General features: G+C 45.5%; 13 protein-coding genes across 13 annotated transcripts in view; 7 read left to right on the forward strand and 6 right to left on the reverse strand.

The window, feature by feature from the left end:
- VTP01DRAFT_1779 (uncharacterized protein) overlaps positions 1 to 204 on the reverse strand; it is a gene marked incomplete at both ends in the record, with an annotated part of 1088 nt that extends 884 nt beyond the window's left edge. Inside the window, one exon of the mRNA XM_069380166.1 lies at positions 196 to 204. Within this exon, the coding sequence (XP_069238203.1) occupies positions 196 to 204 (9 nt within the window). The remainder of the gene's footprint in view (positions 1 to 195) is intronic.
- Positions 205 to 252: 48 nt separating this feature from the next.
- VTP01DRAFT_1780 (uncharacterized protein) lies at positions 253 to 1723 on the forward strand (the record flags this gene model as incomplete). Its single annotated transcript, XM_069380168.1, has 9 exons — positions 253 to 360; positions 419 to 558; positions 676 to 732; positions 785 to 877; positions 942 to 1063; positions 1123 to 1264; positions 1320 to 1412; positions 1473 to 1550; positions 1609 to 1723. The coding sequence occupies 9 exons, from the start codon at positions 253 to 255 to the stop codon at positions 1721 to 1723; spliced, it is 948 nt and encodes a 315-aa protein (XP_069238204.1).
- Positions 1724 to 2432: 709 nt separating this feature from the next.
- Positions 2433 to 2979, reverse strand: VTP01DRAFT_1781 (uncharacterized protein; the record flags this gene model as incomplete). Its single annotated transcript, XM_069380169.1, has 2 exons — positions 2433 to 2654; positions 2719 to 2979. The coding sequence occupies 2 exons, from the start codon at positions 2977 to 2979 to the stop codon at positions 2433 to 2435; spliced, it is 483 nt and encodes a 160-aa protein (XP_069238205.1).
- Positions 2980 to 4512: 1533 nt separating this feature from the next.
- VTP01DRAFT_1782 (uncharacterized protein) lies at positions 4513 to 6097 on the forward strand (the record flags this gene model as incomplete). Its single annotated transcript, XM_069380170.1, has 2 exons — positions 4513 to 5029; positions 5100 to 6097. 2 exons carry the CDS (start codon positions 4513 to 4515, stop codon positions 6095 to 6097), a joined length of 1515 nt encoding a protein of 504 aa, XP_069238206.1.
- A 168-nt stretch (positions 6098 to 6265) lies between these two features.
- On the reverse strand, positions 6266 to 7969 carry VTP01DRAFT_1783 (uncharacterized protein; the record flags this gene model as incomplete). Its single annotated transcript, XM_069380171.1, has 5 exons — positions 6266 to 6605; positions 6739 to 7144; positions 7207 to 7650; positions 7715 to 7819; positions 7876 to 7969. 5 exons carry the CDS (start codon positions 7967 to 7969, stop codon positions 6266 to 6268), a joined length of 1389 nt encoding a protein of 462 aa, XP_069238207.1.
- Positions 7970 to 9026: 1057 nt separating this feature from the next.
- VTP01DRAFT_1784 (mitochondrial 54S ribosomal protein uL23m) lies at positions 9027 to 9564 on the reverse strand (the record flags this gene model as incomplete). Its single annotated transcript, XM_069380172.1, has 2 exons — positions 9027 to 9469; positions 9537 to 9564. The coding sequence occupies 2 exons, from the start codon at positions 9562 to 9564 to the stop codon at positions 9027 to 9029; spliced, it is 471 nt and encodes a 156-aa protein (XP_069238208.1).
- Positions 9565 to 12633: 3069 nt separating this feature from the next.
- Positions 12634 to 13917, forward strand: VTP01DRAFT_1785 (uncharacterized protein; the record flags this gene model as incomplete). Its single annotated transcript, XM_069380173.1, has 4 exons — positions 12634 to 13422; positions 13505 to 13523; positions 13595 to 13683; positions 13744 to 13917. The coding sequence occupies 4 exons, from the start codon at positions 12634 to 12636 to the stop codon at positions 13915 to 13917; spliced, it is 1071 nt and encodes a 356-aa protein (XP_069238209.1).
- A 519-nt stretch (positions 13918 to 14436) lies between these two features.
- Positions 14437 to 16014, reverse strand: VTP01DRAFT_1786 (uncharacterized protein; the record flags this gene model as incomplete). The annotated part of the gene is made up of 10 exons (XM_069380174.1): positions 14437 to 14663; positions 14734 to 14934; positions 14994 to 15036; positions 15103 to 15213; positions 15282 to 15517; positions 15586 to 15639; positions 15710 to 15718; positions 15780 to 15827; positions 15892 to 15945; positions 16011 to 16014. 10 exons carry the CDS (start codon positions 16012 to 16014, stop codon positions 14437 to 14439), a joined length of 987 nt encoding a protein of 328 aa, XP_069238210.1.
- Positions 16015 to 16109: 95 nt separating this feature from the next.
- Positions 16110 to 16561, forward strand: VTP01DRAFT_1787 (uncharacterized protein; the record flags this gene model as incomplete). The annotated part of the gene is made up of 4 exons (XM_069380175.1): positions 16110 to 16163; positions 16227 to 16310; positions 16388 to 16431; positions 16489 to 16561. The coding sequence occupies 4 exons, from the start codon at positions 16110 to 16112 to the stop codon at positions 16559 to 16561; spliced, it is 255 nt and encodes an 84-aa protein (XP_069238211.1).
- Positions 16562 to 17131: 570 nt separating this feature from the next.
- VTP01DRAFT_1788 (uncharacterized protein) lies at positions 17132 to 17786 on the forward strand (the record flags this gene model as incomplete). The annotated part of the gene is made up of 5 exons (XM_069380176.1): positions 17132 to 17206; positions 17266 to 17334; positions 17391 to 17503; positions 17568 to 17667; positions 17730 to 17786. The coding sequence occupies 5 exons, from the start codon at positions 17132 to 17134 to the stop codon at positions 17784 to 17786; spliced, it is 414 nt and encodes a 137-aa protein (XP_069238212.1).
- Positions 17787 to 17885: 99 nt separating this feature from the next.
- Positions 17886 to 18437, reverse strand: VTP01DRAFT_1789 (uncharacterized protein; the record flags this gene model as incomplete). The annotated part of the gene is made up of 1 exon (XM_069380177.1): positions 17886 to 18437. One exon carries the CDS (start codon positions 18435 to 18437, stop codon positions 17886 to 17888), a length of 552 nt encoding a protein of 183 aa, XP_069238213.1.
- Positions 18438 to 20029: 1592 nt separating this feature from the next.
- Positions 20030 to 21158, forward strand: VTP01DRAFT_1790 (uncharacterized protein; the record flags this gene model as incomplete). The annotated part of the gene is made up of 4 exons (XM_069380179.1): positions 20030 to 20342; positions 20402 to 20592; positions 20668 to 20842; positions 20917 to 21158. The coding sequence occupies 4 exons, from the start codon at positions 20030 to 20032 to the stop codon at positions 21156 to 21158; spliced, it is 921 nt and encodes a 306-aa protein (XP_069238214.1).
- A 386-nt stretch (positions 21159 to 21544) lies between these two features.
- Positions 21545 to 22607, forward strand: VTP01DRAFT_1791 (uncharacterized protein; the record flags this gene model as incomplete). Its single annotated transcript, XM_069380180.1, has 4 exons — positions 21545 to 21725; positions 21781 to 22068; positions 22124 to 22328; positions 22388 to 22607. The coding sequence occupies 4 exons, from the start codon at positions 21545 to 21547 to the stop codon at positions 22605 to 22607; spliced, it is 894 nt and encodes a 297-aa protein (XP_069238215.1).

Here is a 22607-nt window from a genome sequence, read left to right on the forward strand (position 1 = left end):
TCAAAAAACCTCCAGGGCCGTGGAGGGGGGGGGGTCCAGGAAGGGGGTGGCTGAAAAGTATGGCGTTCTGATAACATTCGGCCACCCCTTTTTGGACGAATATTAAACTTCGCACCGATCGAAAGTTGCGTTGATGATACGCCGTGGTAATGATGTTTTTAAAGGACGGGCTGACCAGAATTATTCGTCCAAGACACAGACCATATCGCGTGTGTATCTTGTCTTTCGCTGCTTAATTGCGCGAACTAAGATATGCCGACCCTCACTGATTCGAGACCGAACGATACCATCCAGGGTCTTACTGCAGCAAACGTGAGCTCCACAACTGGTCGAGAGGCAGAGGTACTCCAAGAATGCAATGTATGATTTGTTGAATTGTTGATTTGAAAAGCATGAAGAGCTGAAACAAGCTGCTCAGGTTATTGCGGGTTGGTATGGCTATGCTGTTACGACGATGTCCAGCAGCTTTCGTCACTTGTACTTGCAGTGTTACCGTGGAAAAATTTTCTGCAACGACCATAATCTGAACGCTGCCACCGTCAAGGCCAAGCGCGATTCGTTAATAGACTAGATCATTTCGGATGATTATTGGATATTATGTCCAAAGCCATTTGTTCTGAATATTTGTTGCGTCTGAGGACTTGTGCTCGCTGGGCTTGAATGTTGTGTCCGAAGGAAATCCCGAACTTTTATCGACACTGCATATGATGACCTGCAAATCGACGTGAGAACGTAAGCAACGAAGCATCCAACGTCTGTATATGATTACTTACGCTGCGCATAGGGGTGTGATGGAGAGTGCTGCCAGCTCAGCCCGACGTAATCATAGACACCTGACAGGCGCACGCAAGAAACATGGTCATCGAGCCGACTTCATGTTAAATCTGCCCACGGCGAGCTCGGCTCTGCTGAAGTCGGACGAAAGGATGAAGGGAAATCAGGGCGGAAGGAGAACACGGAGGCGGGGTTGAAGTGTCCAAAAATGAAGGACATGAGGACCAGCTAACGGCGTCTTATCCTCAGCACTGCCAACAGCTGGCGGTCGTAGGCTTCATCATGATGGGTAAGCAAGCTGCCATTTTAGTGTTCAAGTCCACTTATGTTGTACATTCGGATTTATAGGTCTCAAGATCAGAGTATTTGTGCTGGACCGCCCCTCGAGCTATATTTGCCGATTACAAGGAACCTCGCCGCTTTACTTCCCAAGCACAGAAGAAATATTAGCCTCTCCTCCTCAACTCGGCGAGACCCTCACGTTAATTATGTGGGTCGTCCTTAAAGGAATATGCGCAAGCTCTTTGATTCTGGATGGTCTCTAGCCACGAGCGCGCCGTCCGGAGATTTCACAATTACCAAGGAAGACAAAGAGCCTTGGAAGAAGCGATAAATATCCTCATCAACGGTGGAAAGAGGTATGATCGTCGGCGGCGGAAGAATACGAAGAGAAACCGCAAAACAAGAAGTCAGAATAGACATGAAAAGAAAGCCAAAAAGGAGAGAGAACGCTTGCAGAATCCTTCCAACGTGCAGTCTCTGTCTACAATTGCTCAGTGAGTGATTAAATGCTGTAAAAATGAAACGTAACCATCTTAATTCTATACTTTTTAGGTCTGCCGATCGACCTTTTCCTTTGATATCGGCAGAAAGGTCCACGATTGGAGGAGAATGCACGATATCGAGGTGGACAAAAGCGAAATCAGTGGTCAACAACAAAGGAGGATAAGATGCCGCTTATCGTCTTCGGCAGCGGAATGATGAATCAACAGTTTCCTTTTCGAGGACATCGTTCGAATTCTATAAAAATGATATATGACAATTTAAACCGAAAAGAAAGACCTTCATAGGAGCATAGATCTCCAAACGCAAACCGTTCTTGCCATGGGCGTAAATAGGCATCAGGATAGATGCAAACTTTTCCTCCAAATACAGTATCGTGCGACCCCAACAGTTCGCTGCCACTGCCTGCACTGCACCTTGCAATGACAAAAAAAGCACCTTCCACTGCCCTAAAGTTGAATTTTTAGCAAAACGATCCCTACAGCAGCCGTCCATGTTTATCAAATGACAGAGAGGACCGATTTGCTGAACACATGCTTGCAGAGTACAAGTTCATCTTTTCTTAATGCGATGCACTTTTTTATTCACAAGGAGGGCGTAACAATGCGATTGTGCTCGCAGATACCCTTGAGCTGGCTAGGACTCAATCCAGGTTCATCCGCAAAGGGGAAAAAGGCGGATGCCAAGTTTCTGTGGCTCCTTCAACACCGCCTTGCTCGATTCAGTCGTCAAAATGCTGTACAGAATCGTTTACTGAGAAATCAAGAGAGGTGCCACCGACCGCATAATAGGAAAAAAAGAAAGCCAATGCCGTATCCATCTAAACAGAAGAAAAAAGCAGTCAGTCATAGCTGATGTTCTGCTAGTTTGAAGTCTTATCTTTCGCCTTCGTTATGTTCCTTAAGCGGTTGATGCGCTGATGGCTCGCAAAGTGCTGCAAAACAGTTGTAGCATGAGGAGAACCAGAATGTCTTGGGGCTATCTCCCAAATAAGGTGTCCTACCGTGCTTGGAAAGTTGCAGCAGTGTGCGATGCCTTGGAAACGGCAAAAAGTTGACGTCGTATGCGGACTTGCCATGTGCGGGTTCGAAAAGAAACTATGGTCGGTGGCCGTCGCGTACGCCGGCGAGCTGCCCAAATTGGACGACGGGTTTAGCTTGCTGCACGTTGGATCTCATCCATACGACCAGCGTAAGCGATTGCATGTCTCAGACTAACGCCAGGCAGGTCTCCGCGGCTGCGACAGTCGACGAGATCACGTGGATTCCAACGGCTAGACCCTTCAAGGCGGCCGTATTTTATTGGACTTCTCGAGGGGCTGCAGCAGCATCGGGCTGCGTGCCTGTCATGCTTTCGGCTCGCAGTCGATCGCGGGGTCGCTGACAGCGGTGTTGTCCATATCGCAAGGCGCCACTGAGGCATCAGTTTCAAGTTTACCACCAGACATCATCTTTTCTCGACGAATAAGTTTGCCCATGGCTCATTATATATAAAAATTTTTAATCCCAAAGCCAGCATCTTCCACCGCCTCCTTGGCGACTAGGCTATCAGACTTTTTGTCTTGACTCAAGTTCATGGCCAATCCATTTTCAATTTTGGAGGCGCGGCTCACATTCAAACTGGTGGCCCATCTTCGCTAAGTCTGATGTACTTTGAAATCGATCGCAAATATCCCCATAGTTGCATCAACTTCGTGCAAATTTGGTTAACTGCCCTGCATCAACCTTGGGACACCAATTTCTCGATTGTATCATTTCGACTCTTTTCAAAGAAAATAGACCGGATTGTATTCTTGTATCATTCATTTCATTTTTCAACCTGGCTTTTTGGTGGGATTGTGATCTACGCAAAATGGCAGCGTTGTTTCATATCAGCAATGTTCAGGCAGATACAACATCCTTCAAGGATTTCTGGTAGTCGTTATGATTACCAACCAAGTTCCGAAAAATGTAATGTTTGTGCACTACTTCTGCACTCTGTTACTTGTAAGAATTATTCGAGCAGCATCTGGAGACTTTACGATTACGTAATGTGGACGTTTGCTTTTCTATCAGTGATGACTTTTGACAAGCCAACAATCTTCAAGTCGCAATGGCCGCCAAAATCATCATTTCGCTTAAAGCTGGGCATATACGACAATAGCTGCTTTGTACAAAATCTTGTGATCTTGGAGTGCCCAGAAACGACAATAGTAAAGTCTAGACATGGTACCCATCCTGGAAGCATAATATGCATGAAGGCTTATGAACCGTACGATAATCGTTGCAATAGCGACAATCTAGCAGTCGTTAGCCAAATGATCAGCTATGCAAACTGCTTTCCAGAATCTGAAAGGTACATAATGAGGATGATTTGTTTCGTCAAAAGTTCCTCGTTGTCGTATTCGACTTTTATTGCAGTACCCAAGTGGATGATAATGAGGTGGCCACATGTAAACATGGATGTTACGTTGCTGGTTTGGTTATTGCTTTAAGCTTGGAATAATGCTTCACACATGTTTTCTGCCCATATATGATATCCATGTACTATGTAAGCAAACTAAACCAACGGAGAAAGCCAAGATATCCTGCAATTTACACTAAATTCTAATAAACTCTATTGTTATCATATTAACGCACTACGGTAGATGCTGTTACCATGAACAGCTTGGGGCAAAACCATCAAATTCCTTTTTTCACTTATTCCAGTCGATGATGGCAATGCTGCACATATTTATCGTTAAAGACAAAGGATATAAGGGTTGAGCAAATCACTATAGACCCGGCTAGTTAATTCCCTTGACTCTGGCCACATTGCCGCTTTTCGATACAAGTATAGGAAATAACTTTTTCTGCTCCGTCCATTGGCCTCCTCCGTTAATAGAATCTCCTGAACCAGCCAGGCTCAATCACCGACGCATTTGGAGGACCGGGCGCCCAACACTTGGTTCCTTTTCTTCCCACCAGTTTATTGACAATGAATGGCAACAACACCAACAACTCTGACGATCCGTTCCTTAATCTCGACTGGGTACTTGAGACTGCTGACAACACATTCAACGTGAACACGTCTCAGACACCCTGTCGCAATCAAGGCCCACCAAACAACAATGATGTTTTGACGTGCCTTTGGAACAACAACCCTTATCCAGTCGAATCGACAGCAGCAACCGCGCCGATAGTCATTCCTTCGAATGCTATTCCATCGAGCAATTCTACTTTCGTTGATATCTCGGCTGCTTCTGCTTCTGCTTCTGCTTTGGGATATCCACTGCCACCGCAAGCGAGGATTGACAACACGGAGGCAACGCAAATTGGCAGCAGTGCAAATAAAGACGAAAGCAACAGCAAGGATGATAACAATCGCAATCGACAACAATCAGAAGATGACGATGGCTACATTTCCGAGTCTCAGCTCAAGATGATGACATCCAAGGAACGTCGACAGTTGCGCAACAAAATATCCGCGAGGAAGTTTAGGAACAGAAGAAAAGGTACTTCTTTTTTCCTGCTACTTTTCATAAATGCCACGTAGTATTGATTTTGCTTTGAATTACTCTGCAGAGTACATTTCAATGCTAGAAGCTGAAGTACAAAAGCAGAAGAGCGAAAATAACCAGCTTCGCCTTGAAGTATCCTGGATTCGTGCTACGGCAGACAAGTTACAAAAGGAAAATGATAGGCTCAGGCTGGAACTTGTACTTTGTCGTGAGGGTATTCGACCTCGGCGGAATCCTCACTACGACAATGGTAATCCTCCTGCTGCTCCTATCTCCACATCTTACAGAATGCCAAATCCATCCACGATGAGGTCCTCCTCGTTGTCACCTCCCTCATATGGTAATGAGTCAATGGGACCAGATGTTGGCTTTGTACCATCCGATGCTTCATCTGCTTCCTCGCACAATAACTCGCCGCCCGACATACGTGAGCCTTGGGAGCTCGTATTTACCGATCGTACTCGCCCTCACTACACTTATCTATCTCACGCAGTGATGCCAGACTGGGATCTCAGTTCCATTCTCAAAAAGGAAAGCGAAATATCACAGTCCGCACCAAACGAACTATTCCAAAAATACCCGCTGCTAGCTCCAGCACTCATGTCGATCGTTTTAAGTCACACCATGACTATGACACCTGAAGAACTCGTGAAACATGCCAAGTTGCTGCCACCACCTCCCAACCTGGAAGACACGCCTCGCTTCTTGACAAACGACCTCTGGTTCGGGCCAAAGATAGGAGGAGCCACAAAGCGAAAAGCGTCCTTGACGGGCAGCGATATCCGGACGATGTGGGAGGCCCAGCAAAAGATTGCAACTCAAGTGGGAACTGGATCGGATGCAGAGAAAAGCAAAGAGGAAGATAATATGGAAAATGAATTAACTGTGGCTACCACTGGTTTCCTTCCCGACAACTGTCCTTTATTGTGGATCCAAAAACAATTTTGCCGATTCGTTTATGCATATGTTATCGCCCGCTACCCTCACTTGGAACCTCAATGTCAGCAGTATCTTCCAATCTGCGACAAGTATCGCCGTCAATACATGCTCACTGCTGCTTAATCACTCCCTAAAGAACAAAACATACAATAATTGTCCTCCTCCCATCCTTGTAAATAATTGTCGCTGTCTTAAAACATCAAATTATTCCTTCATTAACTAGCAAAGTTCGCAATAAATCCGTTTTATTTTCCATACAGAAAGAGTAGGTAGGGTATAATAGGGTATCAATTATATCACGGGTGTAGTAGATGGCTCTGGTTTTACGGCATGGAGAGACGAGGCTACAGAGGAGGAATTATCTACTTGGTCGAGTAATGGATTAGATTTACGCCGTTCTCTCTCCTCGTAAAGCTTCAGTCGTATCTCGGCCTTGCTCATGTTGACGTAGCCAACGATAAATATAGGTAAAAGCTGAAAGACTGTGCACAGCACGAATCCCCACCTTGGATTGATAATCGTCTCATTCATAATGCCAATAAGCGCGGGTCCCAAAAACTGGGAAAATTTCGAAGTAATGCCAAACAATGCAAAGAACATATTTTCTTTCCCTTTTGGGATGAGTTCGGACCTACAGTATTATTAGCATTACTTAGATATATATATATATATATATATATATATGTGTGTGTGTGTGTGTGTGTGTGAGAGAGAGAGAGAGAGAGAGAGAGAGGAAAATGATAGTACCAGCCTCAAACACTTACATGAGAGTCTGCGAGTAAGCATAGAAGGGAGCAGTGAATATGCCAAACCATGCTTGATATATCCAAAGTTCGGTCACGGACCGGAATCCTACAACGTAGCTACTGATGCTGATACAGCCCCACACGGGCATGAACAGTGTGAAAACGGTTGATATTTGCAACATGGTCTTTGTACTCCAATCGAATGCTTTCTGGACGTACAAGAAGAGGAAACATCCAAGAACGGAAGCAACAGAACCCACGAGGCTCATGTATGTCTGCAGCAGTCCATTGTAGTCGGTCAGGTTGTTTGTCAAATTTTGGGTTATTGCATTCATACTCGAGACGGAGCCTGTGAGGAAAAAGTAGCCGATCAAAAACAAAAACGTTTGAGGCAGTTCCTTGTAAGCCTTGAGAGCTCGACCAACTTAATATACTTTAATTAGTACACCTGAAAGCGCAGATTGAACGCATATGTAGACTTATCACCTTTGATCCAGCCATACGTCAGGTAGCTGGCGTGTGGCGGAAGCGGCGGTCGCGGGCGTTTCTTTTGCAAAATAAACCATGGAATTGCGCAAAAAAGCCAATAGCCGCCACACACCGCGCTGTAAATGGAATTAGAGTATTGTGGCAGTTTGTCCCAGTGTGTGTGGTAGTGCGCAGATAGTCCGAAACCAACACCGATAATGATAACAGATATCAAGAGAAAGCCGATATTTGACCACGCAGTAGAGACTGTAGAGATATGATTGCGGGCCATGGACTCGAAATGGAGGTAGTATTCCTGGTCACGGCAGCTACGCCGGACAGCTCGCACTTTGGGATCATTGATGGCTAGTTCCGGAAATATTGCCCAGTAAAACACGAGCGACGCGCCGTAAGAAACTTGGAATACTAGGCCAACAAGTAAAGCCACGCCCCAGTAACTGCCTTGTGACGTATCATCAAAACTGTTGTCCTTATTCCCTCTTCTGATATCTCCGTATATACGTACTTGCAGAATCATCAAAGGCTAGAAAGGCAATTTGTGCGGCGCACGATATGAGTGTGATAAAGAGAAGCATCTTGGAGCTTCCACTGCCGTAATCAGCCAAAGTACCTGACAGTGAGAGATAAATCACCCGTATCTGGGGAAGAATGGCATTTTTTTCTTACCGATGGTTGTCAAAAGAATTGCTTGTATCAAGGCATTGAGTCCATTGTTGAGAAAGACGATGCTGTCTACGCTAAACTCGTCCGATCCTATCATTGTGTCGCAGGGTCGCCTAGGGCCGCATTGCTCAGTTCTCCCCGGACTTCTTGGATCCCAACCATTCCGACTAGCGAAATATTGAACGACGGTTGGAACATACGCATAATTGTTAATCTAAAAATGGAGGATTGAGTGTTAGCTGAAATAAATTCAGTCTAGAATGTTTGAGCAGAATACGCACGCCGTTATCCTGATTATTAAACGGTGAGTTATCATTCCAAAATTTAGTTAGAGATAATAGCGATACTCTAATGCGTTTTGGATCTAGGAGCATACCCCGTTGCTGCAATGGTAAGCTATAATTAGTAACCAAGCCGTCGTTTACGGGGTCGAGGGCGAAAATACTCGCTAGTAAAAGTAATAGGCCCATCTCTCCCAGCGCGTGGTCTCTGGCACTCGATCCCACGCTGGTACTTGCTCTCCTATCGCATCTTCATCATCGTCGCGTACGCAGCTGTCAATTTTATCATCAGAGCCAGCTTCTTTAGATGCTGAGGGACTGTGCTGCATTAAATCAAATAGATAGAAGGGGGAACTAGTAGGGTATCAAGGGAATGAAAAGAGAAAGAGAGAGAAAGAAAGAGAGAGAGAGAGAAAAACCCGAAACAAAGAGATTATGCAGCATGGATTCCGAAAACCTGTGCAGAACCTGCATCAGAAGGCTTTGACATCTTGGATGCCCATCAGCCACCGCCTCCCGAGTTTCACACACACACGCACACACATTGCTTGGCATGACCATGGTCCGTTTACTGTCGTAAAGGACATGCATACCACACGCCAAAACTGATCCTTTTTTCTCTTCTCCAACGGTCCGTGCAGTTGTTCCCTTGGCAGCAGCAGTTTAGATGACGTCCAGAAAAGGAAAGACTCGCGCGCGTGAGCTGTATTATACGTGCAATACAGTGCATCTACCCACACTACTGTGCAGATTTTCTTGCACATTGTTGCTTTCCCGTGCGTCCTCTCCTCCCTCAATATCCCATCAACAGCAGCAGCGGTCCAAAGGTATTACATGGTCAAAAAATGGGGAACAATGCGCTCTTTTTTATTTTTATTGCTGACCACCCTGCTCTTCTCTCGCCCGGTTTTCCATGGCCGTTCGCAATTCCTTTTCGTGCTCCTTTTGCTCTGGTGTCAAGTGACGTCGCCAGCCGAGTATTTTCGAGTAATTCTTATTCTGCATGACTGATCGGTACTGCTTGTCTAGATCGTAGTGTGTCGAGGGCTCGGGCCACTGGAAAGGCTCGTCTATTGTGACAATGGCCTTCTTGTATGCTTTACTTGACCTGATCCACTTTCGAAAACCGTCCTGTTTGTATCTCGTAGCATAATTCATTGTCCGTACGTCTAATACGTTGACGCCGTATATGTTGGTAAGGTAGGAATGAATGTCGAACTTATTGCAAGATTGGGGCACACGGAATGCAACTTGGTTTGGCTGTAAGTTGGGACTTCTGACCATTTGGAATACAATGTTGGGCAAGTAGACCTTCTCTGTAAAAATGTACAAGTAAGCAACTGTTGTTGCTATCAAATGCAAGCAAGGTTTTTTGAATCATACTCAGGCCCTGGCGCATTGGAGTTGACATTTCGTTGACGGCTGCGGGAAAGAGGGAATGTGTGATACAGCGAAAACAAGAAGTGGTCAATTTCGTGACTCGCTCTCTGTAAATCGGGTCGGGACCGTTCAGGCACCAATCCCACATCGTTCTTCCGGACACCTATGTCAATACCAGCATTGAACGCCATGGCTTTTTAAATATTTGAACCTTTGGCAGCTGTATGATCTTTTTGTTTCGGACTTGACAGGAAACTGAACACATCCCTATAAACCAGATACTGACAAGTTTGGGCCGAATACAACGAGGAATTATTAGACCATAATGTTCGACCTGGTATCGCTTTCCGTTCTCACTCTGTAGAAATGTATTTAACAAAAGAAAACTCCTATTGACAACGACCAAACGCAAATTGGATTAAACCGGAAACTGGGGTCAAACTGACCATTGGCTATTTAGCTTCTACGAAGCACTGTATCCCTTGAATCACACCTATATGACATCTAACGAACTAATGCCTAGCAGCGAGACAGATGCATGCTTACAATGGGGCTTGGGAGCAGGTGTCCATCGTTTACATATCAACTACCCATGCATCTGTTTATCGTTTCCGCAATGTATGTATCACCGCATTGGCTCAACATTTTGTATCTCTGTACTTTGTGAAGCTTCTATACGACAGACAAGCACATAAGCCAAGTCAAACAATAAGTCTAGCAATCAGCCATGAACGGGGCGCTTAACTAGTGCATATCTCAATGACAAGCATCAAAGGATGACAGTCGTAATTCTGGAGTAAATTTTCAATAGGCTCCATAAATAGTGCATTTGAACGTGTGTGTGGGTTGAAATAGCTCGAGATACCACTTATTCTCAATCCTTTTATACACTCTCCTGCAGAAGAGCATTCGATAAAGTATGGTTCTTGAATATTTTACATAAAATCCCATTATATTTCAGTAATCCAAGCTATTCCTTTGCATGGTTTGCATCCTCACAGTGTAATCGCTCTTATTAGCCTAAGATGTTCAGAAGTTATTGACAAGCGAATAGTTGCGTAATTTAAATACCCATTTCATGCTGACCTCTGCGCTGCATTGTGCAAAAGGTACATGGAAATCGATGCCAATACAAGGTGGAGTACTGAGGGAGACAACGCACGCACTGCTTGCGTGTTATCAATTTATCGTATGACGAGAGGTGCATGAACACGCCGCACCTGAAATCTTGCAGCTCCCTTTATCCTCTATGCTGGGAGCGACTTGATTTGATGTCTCAAAAGTGATATACCGATAGTCCATCGATAAGTCCATCCTCGCGCATCTTTTTACATGTAAATATTGGTAATTAACTATCGGTGCTGGTCTGATACTACATAAATATCATTCATTTTCAATAGCAGCAATGTTACTTTTTGGAAATACTGCACTGGTCTCGGGTTCCCCAAGGGATGGCGTTCGAATATCCTTGCCACATGTCTCGTTGCATTCGTTGCAGAAGAATAGATGATGGCTGTCGTTGTGGATGTTTATTTTTAGCAATGATCCACGTGAGATATCCAAGTGCGTATCAGCAATGCCGCTGGAACTATCTCCAGAGTCGGGACAGACCAATGTCGGCTCTACAAGGAATGCCAATATGAAGGGAACATATCCTAATTGGATTCCTATAGTTGAATACATACTATATAGGCGACCTAGCGATAGTTTCGGGGAGCAAACGTTGCCAAGGGAAAAAAGAACCAGATGCATTACTTGCGAAAGAGCAACGCAGTAGCCGCAGTCGATCTTTTTTTTAAGAAACCTGTAAAAGTGGAAACGCGGGTGCCATCATCGTCTATGATCTTCTTGCAGTCCAGACCGTCGCCGTGTAAGATGGCGGTTGTGTTCCCTCTTTAGGAGGGTATTAATCGCATCCGAAATGAATCTGTGCCACGATGTGTTTGTATACCGTATTTAATTTTACAAGTAGTATATTGGACCCTGCTATCTGGTACCGGCGGGCGGGCGAGTAATGTCGATCATTTTCTCGCCAACCAAATTGTCTCGTGTTGTTGTTGTTGTTGTTGTTGTTGTTTCTTTTCTCGGACTCACCGCACGCCGCATGTAACTGCATCAACGGGCAGACGTCCCGGAAACCAACACTAGTCTGATGATGAGCTGATTTCTAAACATATCTCAACACAGTCTGCCAAGAAGAATGGGTCGAGTCTACGGGACGACAACGCCGAAAAGAATCTACAGTGGGTAAAAAGGAAACGAAACATTGTAATTGATGTCACTACAGCAACCAAGCCTTTTTGGTCTGCTGAATGACGATGCTTCGCCACATAAATACGCAACGTTATTTTTCTTTCGTAACCAGGAAAACAACTGGATGCTTGTTTTTCTTTACTAAAAATAAAGAAGTCAGCAGAATCACTTGGATGGAATTTTACAGACTATAACATATACGACAATGTAAACAAACTGTGGAGATATGTGATGCATCTTTCCATTTATCCTTTCAAAATACCTGGCATTGAAATTTCAAAATATCTCCAGACAATCATTTCGGAGTCTGTTGCTACCACGAAGATCCTTATGCGCTACTATTCATGGAATATTGTATGCTATCTTTGTTGTCTTGTGCAATGGCACGGTAGATCATGGTAGATCCTTGTAGATATTAAGATGCCTAAAGTAACACTGCTTTGAACCGAAGCTATGGTCAACCAGGTAACAACGGATTGCATTAATTGGCATTTCTCGCATATTTTGAAAATACAGCAATGATTTGAAAGCGTGGTGATAGATTTTGAGAACGTTTACAGGCTTTCTAAGCGGGTTGGGTAGAGCGATAAGCGTTACTGCTTTTGGGATGGTGTAGGAACACATTTCGCCGGCGCCTCAAATTGTCGAACTTTGTTTCAGAAAGGGATCTGCGGCGAGGAACAAGGACACAGATGTGAGTTGCCTTTTTAAGGCATAGTCTTGAAGTTCTTTTCGTCGATCCTCTTTTTTTCTCTTTTTCTTCCTTGACTTCTCAGCTTTCCCCCTTTTTCCTTCCCACTCCCCTTTCTTTCTTTCTTTTCCCTCCTCCTTGGTCGTTGCTAGCATTATGGCATCCGAAAAACCGTCGCCGCTTTTGCGTCTTGCCCGTTGCAACAAGCGCCACGCCATCGCAGTGTTTGCGGTTATTTTCATCATTTGCGTTTCCATGTTCACATTTGTACGGCCAGGAAGCTGCGGCGGACGCACAATCCGGTCATTCAACGAAGCTGTGGCATTCTCGCGCGCAGCAACCGAGCATCAAGAGCCTATCTTTGTGGATCTCAACAAAGTGGAAGCCAGCGCAAACCCTAAAGCCAATCAGGAACATGTGCTAATTCTCACGCCGCTCAAGAACGCTGCCAGTTATCTGCCTCGGTACTTTGAACTCTTGGACAGAATGACCTATCCGAAACATCTGATTTCCATCGCATTCCTGGTCTCCGACACGACTGACAACACGGTCGAACTGCTCCAGGAGCAGGCCAACATGTTCCTGAACCGCTGGAGAGACCGATACCACGATATTACTATTTATCAAAAGGACTTTAACTTTGAGCTACCTGAAGACCAGCGCCACAAGTTTGAGCTCCAACCGCTGAGACGGAGCTTCATGGCCAGAGCCCGAAACTATCTTTTGACCGCTGCACTCCGAGACGAACATGCCTGGGTGCTCTGGCTCGATGCTGACTTGGTCGAATATCCAGCGACTATCCTCGAAGACTTAATGAGCGTCGACGTCGACGTTGTAGTTCCAAACTGCCTGCGTGAAACAGAGGACGGTTCATTCTGGGGCTATGACAAGAACAACTGGCAGGAAACCGACCAATCAACTGAAATGCAAAAGGATTTGGATCCTGTAAGTTTTTCTTTTCTTTCCGGTTTGCAGCTTGTATTAATGGCTAATTTGAAATGTTTATTATTATTATTGTTATTTTCAGGACTATGTCTTGCTGGAAGGTAAGAAGCGGAAGGAAAAATTTAAGCTCGTTAGATGATGGTGATAATTAACTAATTTTTGTCGGTTTTAGGCTATTATGAATTTTTAACGAACCGCTACTTGATGGTTGACATGCCGACGCACCTGGGCAAACTGGACAAGGTTCCTCTGGACGGTGTGGTATGTTTTATTAGAGTTCGCTTTTAAATGCCTTACAGCTTTATTGACTCGTTCCGGCAGGGAGCTACATTTACACTTGTCAAGGCCCATGTTCACCGAGAAGGGGCCAACTTCCCCGCGTTCCCGTTCCAGCATCAGGTCGAGACGGAAGGTTTCGCAAAGATGGCCAAGGCTATGGGCTTTGGTGTCTACGGCCTGCCAAGTTACCTTATCTACCACATCATGAACGCTTAAGCAGCCCCGTCCGGGGGGCAAAAAAAATTTGAAGAATTATCCTGTATCGTACAATCTTTCGCAATCCCATATTCTGCATATTTTTCCTCCTTCGCACCCGCATGCACACACAGAACAACTTAACGCCACTCCACTATTACCCTGCATCCAGAAAACTGATCTGTAAAATATATATTCTCTATCTACTTTAATAGTTCTCCAAGAAAATAGACCAATTCTTTCTACAAACAAGTGGGACGACCTTTTAGGGGCTGCCTGCAGGGTTTGTTTTGTACCTGCGTCAATTAGCACGTACTACGTTGTCTCTGCCAGACAGGAAGAAAAGCACACAAGATAGAGGATATAGTGATAATTAAATAGTAACAACCATGTGTATTCCAGTTCTCTAAATCGCTACTTATATATTGCAATGAAAAAGAAAAGAAGAAAGAATATGAGAAAAAAAAACACGGTCGTTCGGCAAGTACGTAGACTACACTGGTAGCTGCAGGATGGGGGGAGGGAATTGTTCTTTTTTGTTTACGGCTCCTGTCCGCTCTTGGTCGTGGTCTTTGGATCCTGGATCGTCGTCTTGCTCAACTTTTCTTCAATGCGCTTCAGCGCACTGTCTGTATCCACAGGCTTGGCAGCACCGAAGGGGTTAGACTTGCTGCTGGTGGAAGCCGAAGTCTGCTGCTGCTCCTTGGCAGCGTCAACGGTGCGAGGCTTCAGCTGGAGACGCGGGCGTTCAGCAGGTGCATCGCGGCCTACATTTTCGTTTAGTTTATCTCCCTCTTTCTCTCTATCTGTGCGTCTCTTTGCATTAGAGCACTTTACCGAAACGGCCGTTATCCTTCTTCATGAATGCACCGCCGCTCCAGGATGTATCACCTCGTCGGTCAATGAATCCACGCTCACGGGGAGCTCTGTCGCGGAAACCGCCCCGTCTCTCAGGGAGCTCAAGGGGTGTCTCGCGGCGCCACGAACCGACGTCTGTGCGATCAGGCTGGCGAGGAGGTCTGTCAGGGCGTTCTCTCGCTAAATTTTATCCGTATTAGCTAATCCATCTCTGTCTGTATTGAGATAAACACACTTACGGGGCTCGGCAACGTTGACGCGGATAGTGCGACCTTGCAAAGTCTGGAGTACAAAATATGTGTTTAAACATTGACTGTAATATATGCACATAATTTGATTAATGCATACCTCTCCGGTCATATCAAGAGCCATCTTGAGGGATTCAAGGTCTTCAAACTCGACGTAACCGAATCCCTTGGATCGTTCGTCTCGGTCGCGGAGGACGCGGATGTTTACAATCTAGGGTCGTTTCCACACAACATTGGTATATCTTACTTAGCCATCGATGTAATTTTATATCTGTTTACCTTCATTTGGTGGAAGAAATCGGCAAGATCATCCTCGTTTGCTTCAAAAGAGAGGTTGGCAATGTGGGCGGTGAAAGGAGGCTGAGTAGGAAGTTCGACGGGTGCGCGAGGAGCGAATCGTTCGTGGCGAGGTCCACCGAAGCGCTCGCGTCGCTCAAAACCGCCCGCTCCTTCTTCGCGGTCTCGGCTTGCTGGTCCACGAGGGAGATCAAAATCGCGATCGCGGTCGCCACGACCTAGCAAAATCCCCAGTTAACGTTATCTTGCTTTTAGCTCTGCAACAATATGTCACTTTTTTTCTTACCTCCAAAACGGCCGCCGCGGGCGGGGGTGAAACTGTCCGAAGCTTCTTCCCTGACTACAAGAACCAAGCGGGTCGGTTTCGACGACGATCATCAATAGACACATATCCGTCTCTCTCTATTTACCTGCAGCGGCTGTAAAAACGAAATAGTCAGTGTGAGCTTTTTAAAGTAGATGTATCTGTATATCACGTACGAGCAGAGGGCAAGTTCTCCATCTCATCGGCCCAAGATCCGGTTCCGGCTAGAATCTCCAACGTCAGAAAGAAACGAACTTAGTTACGACGAAAGTAGGCACGGCCACTCACCGTCGTCCGCCAAAAAGTCGGACAAGGACATTTTCTGACCCTTTTTCTTTCCAGCTACAGCGCTCGAATTGTTAGCCAGGCATTAGGTCTAGTTGGCATGTGTCCACGAAAAGGCTTACACATTGTGTTCAGGCTTTGTTTCAAAGTCGTCGATGATTTTTTTGCAAGACAAAATTTTGGGTCATTCGCAGCGGCGGCTTTGTTTTCAAACTCCTTCGATGCAGCGCGACAATAATAACAAGCTTGTTGAGGAATGGAGTGAATGTCTAAAGGTTAGATCGTGTGCTCGAAGGAATCTGCCTAGCCTTTCTCTCTCAACACTTAAGTATATGTAGAGCGCCTCAAACGAAACTCCTGACTTGCTCAAAACTGCAAAAGCGTTTATCAACGCAGACACCTTTGCCAGGAACACCGCACAGGTACTAGTAGCACACTTGTGTGACGAAAATGTCGCCGACTTACTAATCCTCCCTCCCTTCTTCTTCATCGTCATCAGGCGTTGGATCGTTCTATCCGGGCGCTGGAGCAGTTGAAAAATGAGCAAGTTGAACAGATAGAGTATAGAAAAAGTAATGAGGATTTAACCATTGCATGCAGGGAACAAAAAATGGAAAGCACAATTGCGACTCTGAAGCAGACCAGAACTACGCTTAGCAGGATATCTGATTAGATCTCCCGGCGTGCTTCGCTGCATTTTTGCTTACACATGCATGAAGATATACCATGGAAGACTAGACCTCAAAAGTTCTCAATTACAGTACTCAACATATGCGTGAAATCATTCACTACACAATGTTGCTACAATAAAACGGGAAAACCCACCATTGTCATCTATTCCAATTAGCTTACTGTTGTATGCTCTTCTAATAGCAATTGGAAAGCCATAGGGAACGGAAGATACTATACTTATGCAATTTATGCATCAAGCCGAGAACATCATGGAAAGCTCAGGCGATTCAACGGGTTATCCAGATAGTAAAAGGCATAGCTTCCATGTGTATCGATCTAGCGGATACTTGTTATATACAAAAATACCTGTGAATATGGCTGATTATTATGAGAACAACATATGTGAGTACTGGCTGGGCAATAGTCACCATTGGGTGAATGCAGGTGGAAGGGCAATGGGACGCGAATTGCAGATGGACGATGGTGGCGGCAATTGTAACCCAGCATTTTGTTCGCCTGGGACGTCGCGTGCTCACCTGCTGCTTGCCTTTCTCGAAGTTTTCTGTACACGATGCCCGGTGAAGCTTTGCTGTTTCTGTTTGCTGTCGTAATGGCAGCTTTACTGCTGTTTGTTATGGTCTTCTTTGTGGGTGCTCTCGTCTCGCGCGTGTTTTTGTTCTCGAGTCGTCGCTAACAAAGCGCTAGGTGATTATGTTTTCTGACCTGGAATGCGACTACATCAACCCTATCGATCTCTGCAACAAGCTCAATCAGGTATGCTCAGAGCAACTTGATACTCTGAAAGATGCTAACCTGCGATACTATCACAGTTCGTTCTGCCCGAAATGGGTGCTCACGCCTTCTTGTTCTTCATGTTTCTCGTCAATGGCAGTTGGATATCCATGTTGCTCAACTTACCCTTGGTCGTATTCAATGTACAAAAGTAAGAGCACTGGACCCTAGCGGTATGAATTTGGATACAGGATACTGATATTTATGGGGATCAGGGTCACGAATGGTCGGCACATGTATGATGCCACAGAGATCTTCCGCACGCTGTCGCAACACAAGAAGGAATGCTTCATCAAGTTGGCATTTTATCTTATTGTGAGTATCAGCCATGTATATCAAATTCTAGACTCTTGATCTGACACTCTATTCTCTCCCAGTGCTTCTTCTACTACCTGTATCGCATGATTGTTGCTCTCATTGCTGCAGATTCTTAAGACCAATGTAGAATAATACCATCCTTGTGTATGAATACTGAAAAAATGAGAAACAAAGATTGGAGGAAAGCTTTATTTTTTTCTTGGCGATCAACCAATTTAAAGATGCTTCTCGACGTTTTCAACGAGACTGACGTTCAGACCTGTCTTGTCGGGCTCAACAAAGAGCTGCTTGACGACACCGCGCTCGACAATTGCAGCAAAGCGCTTGAAACGGTGGCCTCCGAGTGCACCGGAGGCATCGAAATCCAACTCCATTGCCTTGGCGAGCTCTCCCTTGCTGTCTGCAAGCAATTCGACTTTTCCGTCGCTGCCGGTAGCTTCGCCCCAAGCGTTCATAACAAACGCGTCGTTCACCGAAACACATGCAATAAGGTCGACGCCTTTGTTGGTCTTGAGTTCCTCGGCTTGCTTGATGTAACCAGGCAAATGCGTCTTGGAGCAGCCAGGCGTAAACGCGCCGGGCACGCCGAAAAGTACGGCCTTGTTCACGTTTCCAAACAGGTCCTGAATGTTGACCGTGTCGGCGGGAGATTTGCGCTGGACAGTAATGCTTGGCAAATGATCGCCAGCTTTAATGAAGCTAGCAGCGCTTGCGTGGAAACCTCGAACTTGACGACGCTGGAGCTGGAAAACGCTTGTTCGCAACATGTTCTTCGGCAAGTACTCTAATGAAGAGCTCGGGAAAAGGTCGGAACTACTAGGTCGTTTTCGTTTCGATAATGCTGGTTGTGTGTCACTATTCTACATTATGGTTCTCCGTGGCAGCTATACTTTCATGTTTCTGGTGTAAACGAAAGCATTGATCTGTTTTCCTAACGGCAGCACCTCACGTCATTAAAGAAAATATTTCATACGCTCAATATCATGGAGCGCTTTGGGAACGAGTTTATTCGATGTAAACCTGTAGATTCCATGGTCAGTTTCAGGAACGTTGCCGCAGCATTTGTATGGTAGATAGTGTTTGGTTCGTAAGTCTTGCGAAACCGACAGAAGCATATCGACCATCTTTTGTAGCATGTTTGCAGCGGCATTGACTGAGCGATTCTGAATATATTCGGACCAGCCGATGGATCAATGTTGGCTGCTTATAGCTTATCCTCACCGTGTAGCTCGCGAACAGTTATCTATGAGTCACATCTCCCGGCAAGTGCGTATCCACTCTGCAAAACGTATGTACATTATTCAGCATATCGGTCCAGCAACTTTTGCTTTTCTGGTATTGAAATTCTAATTCTGGAGCCAAATCTCATCAGTTAATGCATAATTTTGGCTGCCTGTCTGCAAACTATGGACGTAACATCCCCGTCGTGGCTGTATTTCTATCGGATGGTGGCGGATCCTGAGATAAAGGTTCCTCTGTGAATTGAATGAATCTACATATTAAGCTACAGAAGGGACGGGGTTAAACTGTTGCCATGGAGGATACACTCCTTGGTTCTATCCCAAGTTGTATGTAACTTCTCGCCGTAATTCGCATATTTTTGCTTGCTGCGTAAATCGATAAGTAGCAACCCGTTCACGGTGCCTTGATGATGTGCCACAAAGGTGGCCTAGTGTCTGAAGATTTATATAGTGATCATGTTTTTTTCCGAAAGCCAGAAGAAACGAAAAATTCTAGGATTTTTCAACCACAAGATCCCTAGTTGGGTGTCCGTTGATTTTAATAATCTGGGTACGGGAAAAATTCGACATGCCACGTATTATCCGATTTGGTAACCCCTAGCAACCGTTATCAGATTTGTCAGTGACTCGGCGTTGCAAGGAAGGCGCAGTTGGGACCGTCCGACGGGTCGCTACGGCCAGCACAGGCCAGTAGTAGTCTACGATGGGAACGTGGGGAAGATCGGTCATGCCATTTTGATAGTGACGGTATTTTATCAGATGATGTTTCCATGATACTTACAATGATTTTCAAACTCCATTGTTGATGTTATGTTTGTTTGATTTTGCATGGCATCATCGTGTCCGGGCGCGCGCGCGTGCACGGCGAGACTGAAAGCTGCAGCACCCGTGATTGTTTTTCCTGCAGGAACTGGAAATTAAACTGTTGACAGCAGCCCGTCGGATGTAGATTGCGATGGCAATACATGGTTCTCGACGGAGCAGGTTACAGCAGCGCAATCGCCGACAGAAAAATAAAAAACGGACGGTTGAATTCAACCCGGACCAGTCTTTTCCCCCTTTGTGTCTCCTCCTCCTCCCCTTTTTATTCTGTTTTCTGAGAGAGAGGCCATATCACCATGGATACCGCGCTGGCGTTTGCAGACCAATACTTGCTTGACAGCGTCTACGCTAAGCTCCTGCCCGCTGAACAATACTCCAACGCTACATTCACCCAGCAGCAGTCTGCACTAGCTCGCGATGACGATTTGCGCATTGCCCTCTCCCTCACTGTTATGGTCACTTTGGGCGGTTGGCTCTTCTACTTGACAGCTGCCACGCTTTCCTACTACTTTGTCTTTGACCACGAAACAATGAAGCACCCGAAATTCTTAAAGAACCAAGTTCGTCTCGAGATTGAATGCGCTGTCAAGGCTGTTCCTGGATTTTCTCGTATGTTTTTTTCACAATGTGGCTCGTGATTAGCAACGCAAACTAACGGTTATGTACAGTGCTCACTGTACCTTGGTTCTGGGGCGAAGTCAAGGGCTACTCTTTGCTCTACGAAGGTTTGCCTACAACCGCGGCTGGTTGGGTATACTTCTTTGCTAGCATCCCTCTCTTCCTTCTCTTCACCGATTTTGGAATCTACTGGATTCACAGATGGTTACATCTCCCCTCGATCTACAAACACTTGCACAAGGTAACTATAAGTTTTGCTCGATGCGAACTGAAGAAGGGAAACGCTGACGGCAAATATTTTATTCGCGCGATAAAGCCTCACCACAAGTGGGTTGTACCGACTCCCTTTGCTTCTCATGCCTTCCACCCGCTGGACGGATACTTGCAGTCTGTACCTTACCACTTGTTCGTGTACCTCTTCCCTATGCAAAAATGGCTGTACATTTCCATGTTTGTCTTTGTCAACTGCTGGACGGTGATGATTCACGATGGTAAGTTTAGTAATAGTATACAAGGAGGATGGAGACACAAAACACTCACATTGCGACGGCGCGGGTCACCCTAGGTAACTATATTTCCCGTTCCACTGTCATCAACACCTCTGCGCACCACGGTGTCCACCACTTGTACTTCAACTACAACTACGGTCAATACTTTACCCTGTGGGATCGCCTCGGCGGTTCTCACCGTGAGCCGACGGAGGAGCAATACAATGCTGAGATGCGAATTAACCGCAAGGTCTGGGAGCAGCAAGCAAAGGAAGCTGAACAGATTGAAGCTGAGGCTCTCAAGCAAAAAGTAAACTAATGCGGGTTTTACACATCCACTCACACACACCCATATACACACATACGACCAAACCCGCGTTTTATTATCTTTTTTTTTTCCTCCTACGCCTTTTAGCAAGGCCTTATTAATTCCTCCTCCGTATCTCTTATATCTTCTACCTTAAATTATCCGTTCTCTACATGCTACTCTAGTCATCTAAACTCTGTTCTTTTGATTTTTTTTCTTTCGTCCAGTCCTCCTCCTCCTAATAAGTAGTACGGATCTTCTTTTTTCTTAGAAAACAAGGGAAGAAAAACAAAGCTTTCAATTAGATAAACATTATTGTTTCAATGATGATGGTAAATTCCAACGCAGCAGCAGAAGCGCGCGGCGACCCATTTCTTTGTTTCTCCTCTCCCTCTGTCATGTCAAATATTGTGCGGTCAAAGCTGCTGGCTATTCCTTTGCGTTGCCAAAGCAGCAGAGCCCTATTCTCCACGGCAGCGAGACGTCTCCAACAAGAGCAGGTGCCAAAGCAACCGACTGAACCCAAAGTTACTCACTTTGGTTTTCGCAATGTTCCAGAAGAAGAAAAGGAATCGCTAGGTAAGTAACAGTAGATCTAGGAACGATCGCAAAGTTTCTGACAGCATATGTGTAGTGCACAAGGTTTTCGCGAACGTTGCTGGCAACTATGATGTTATGAACGATGCAATGAGCTTGGGCATTCACAGAATCTGGAAAGACGAGTTTATTCGCAAAATGGCACCAGGTCCAGGCACCAAGCTGCTAGATGTGGCGGGCGGCACAGGGGACATTGCACTACGTTTCCTCGACTACTGCAGAAACATTCATCGAGACTCGACAGCGTCCGTTACCATGGTGGATATCAACCCTCACATGCTGGAAGAAGGCAAAAAGCGTTTCATGACTACACCCTACTGGAACAGTAAGTAAACACCATCCTTTTCATTTGCAATCGTTTTGCTCAAATAGTATATCAGCAAACCAGGCCGATTTCATTGTTCAGAATGCAGAAAACTTGACGGCTATTGAAGATTCATCCATGGATGTTTACACAATCGCGTTCGGTATCCGCAACTGCACACACATTGACAAGGTTGTCAAGGAGGCATATCGTGTGCTGAAACCCGGTGGAAAATTCATGTGCCTGGAATTCAGCAAGGTCGATAATCCACTTATCAGCAAGTATGTGCAGTCTTATTTTTTTCCTATGTGAGAAGCATTACTAAATCTTGTTAAATAAGGATATACGATATTTATTCCTTTGATGTCATTCCTGTACTTGGTCAAGTCATCGCGCAAGATCGCGACTCATACCAGTACCTTGTTGAGAGTATTCGCAAGTTCCCATCGCAGGATGAATTTGCCCAGATAATCCGGGATGCAGGATTCTCTACCGTCGGCAAAGGATACACAAACCTCACCTTTGGCGTTGCAGCAATTCACAGTGGTTTCAAGATTTAA

This window comes from Rhizomucor pusillus (genome assembly GCF_041956525.1).
Source record: "Rhizomucor pusillus strain CBS 183.67 unplaced genomic scaffold VTP01scaffold_11, whole genome shotgun sequence".
NCBI classification, from domain to species: Eukaryota; Fungi; Mucoromycota; class Mucoromycetes; order Mucorales; family Lichtheimiaceae; genus Rhizomucor; species Rhizomucor pusillus.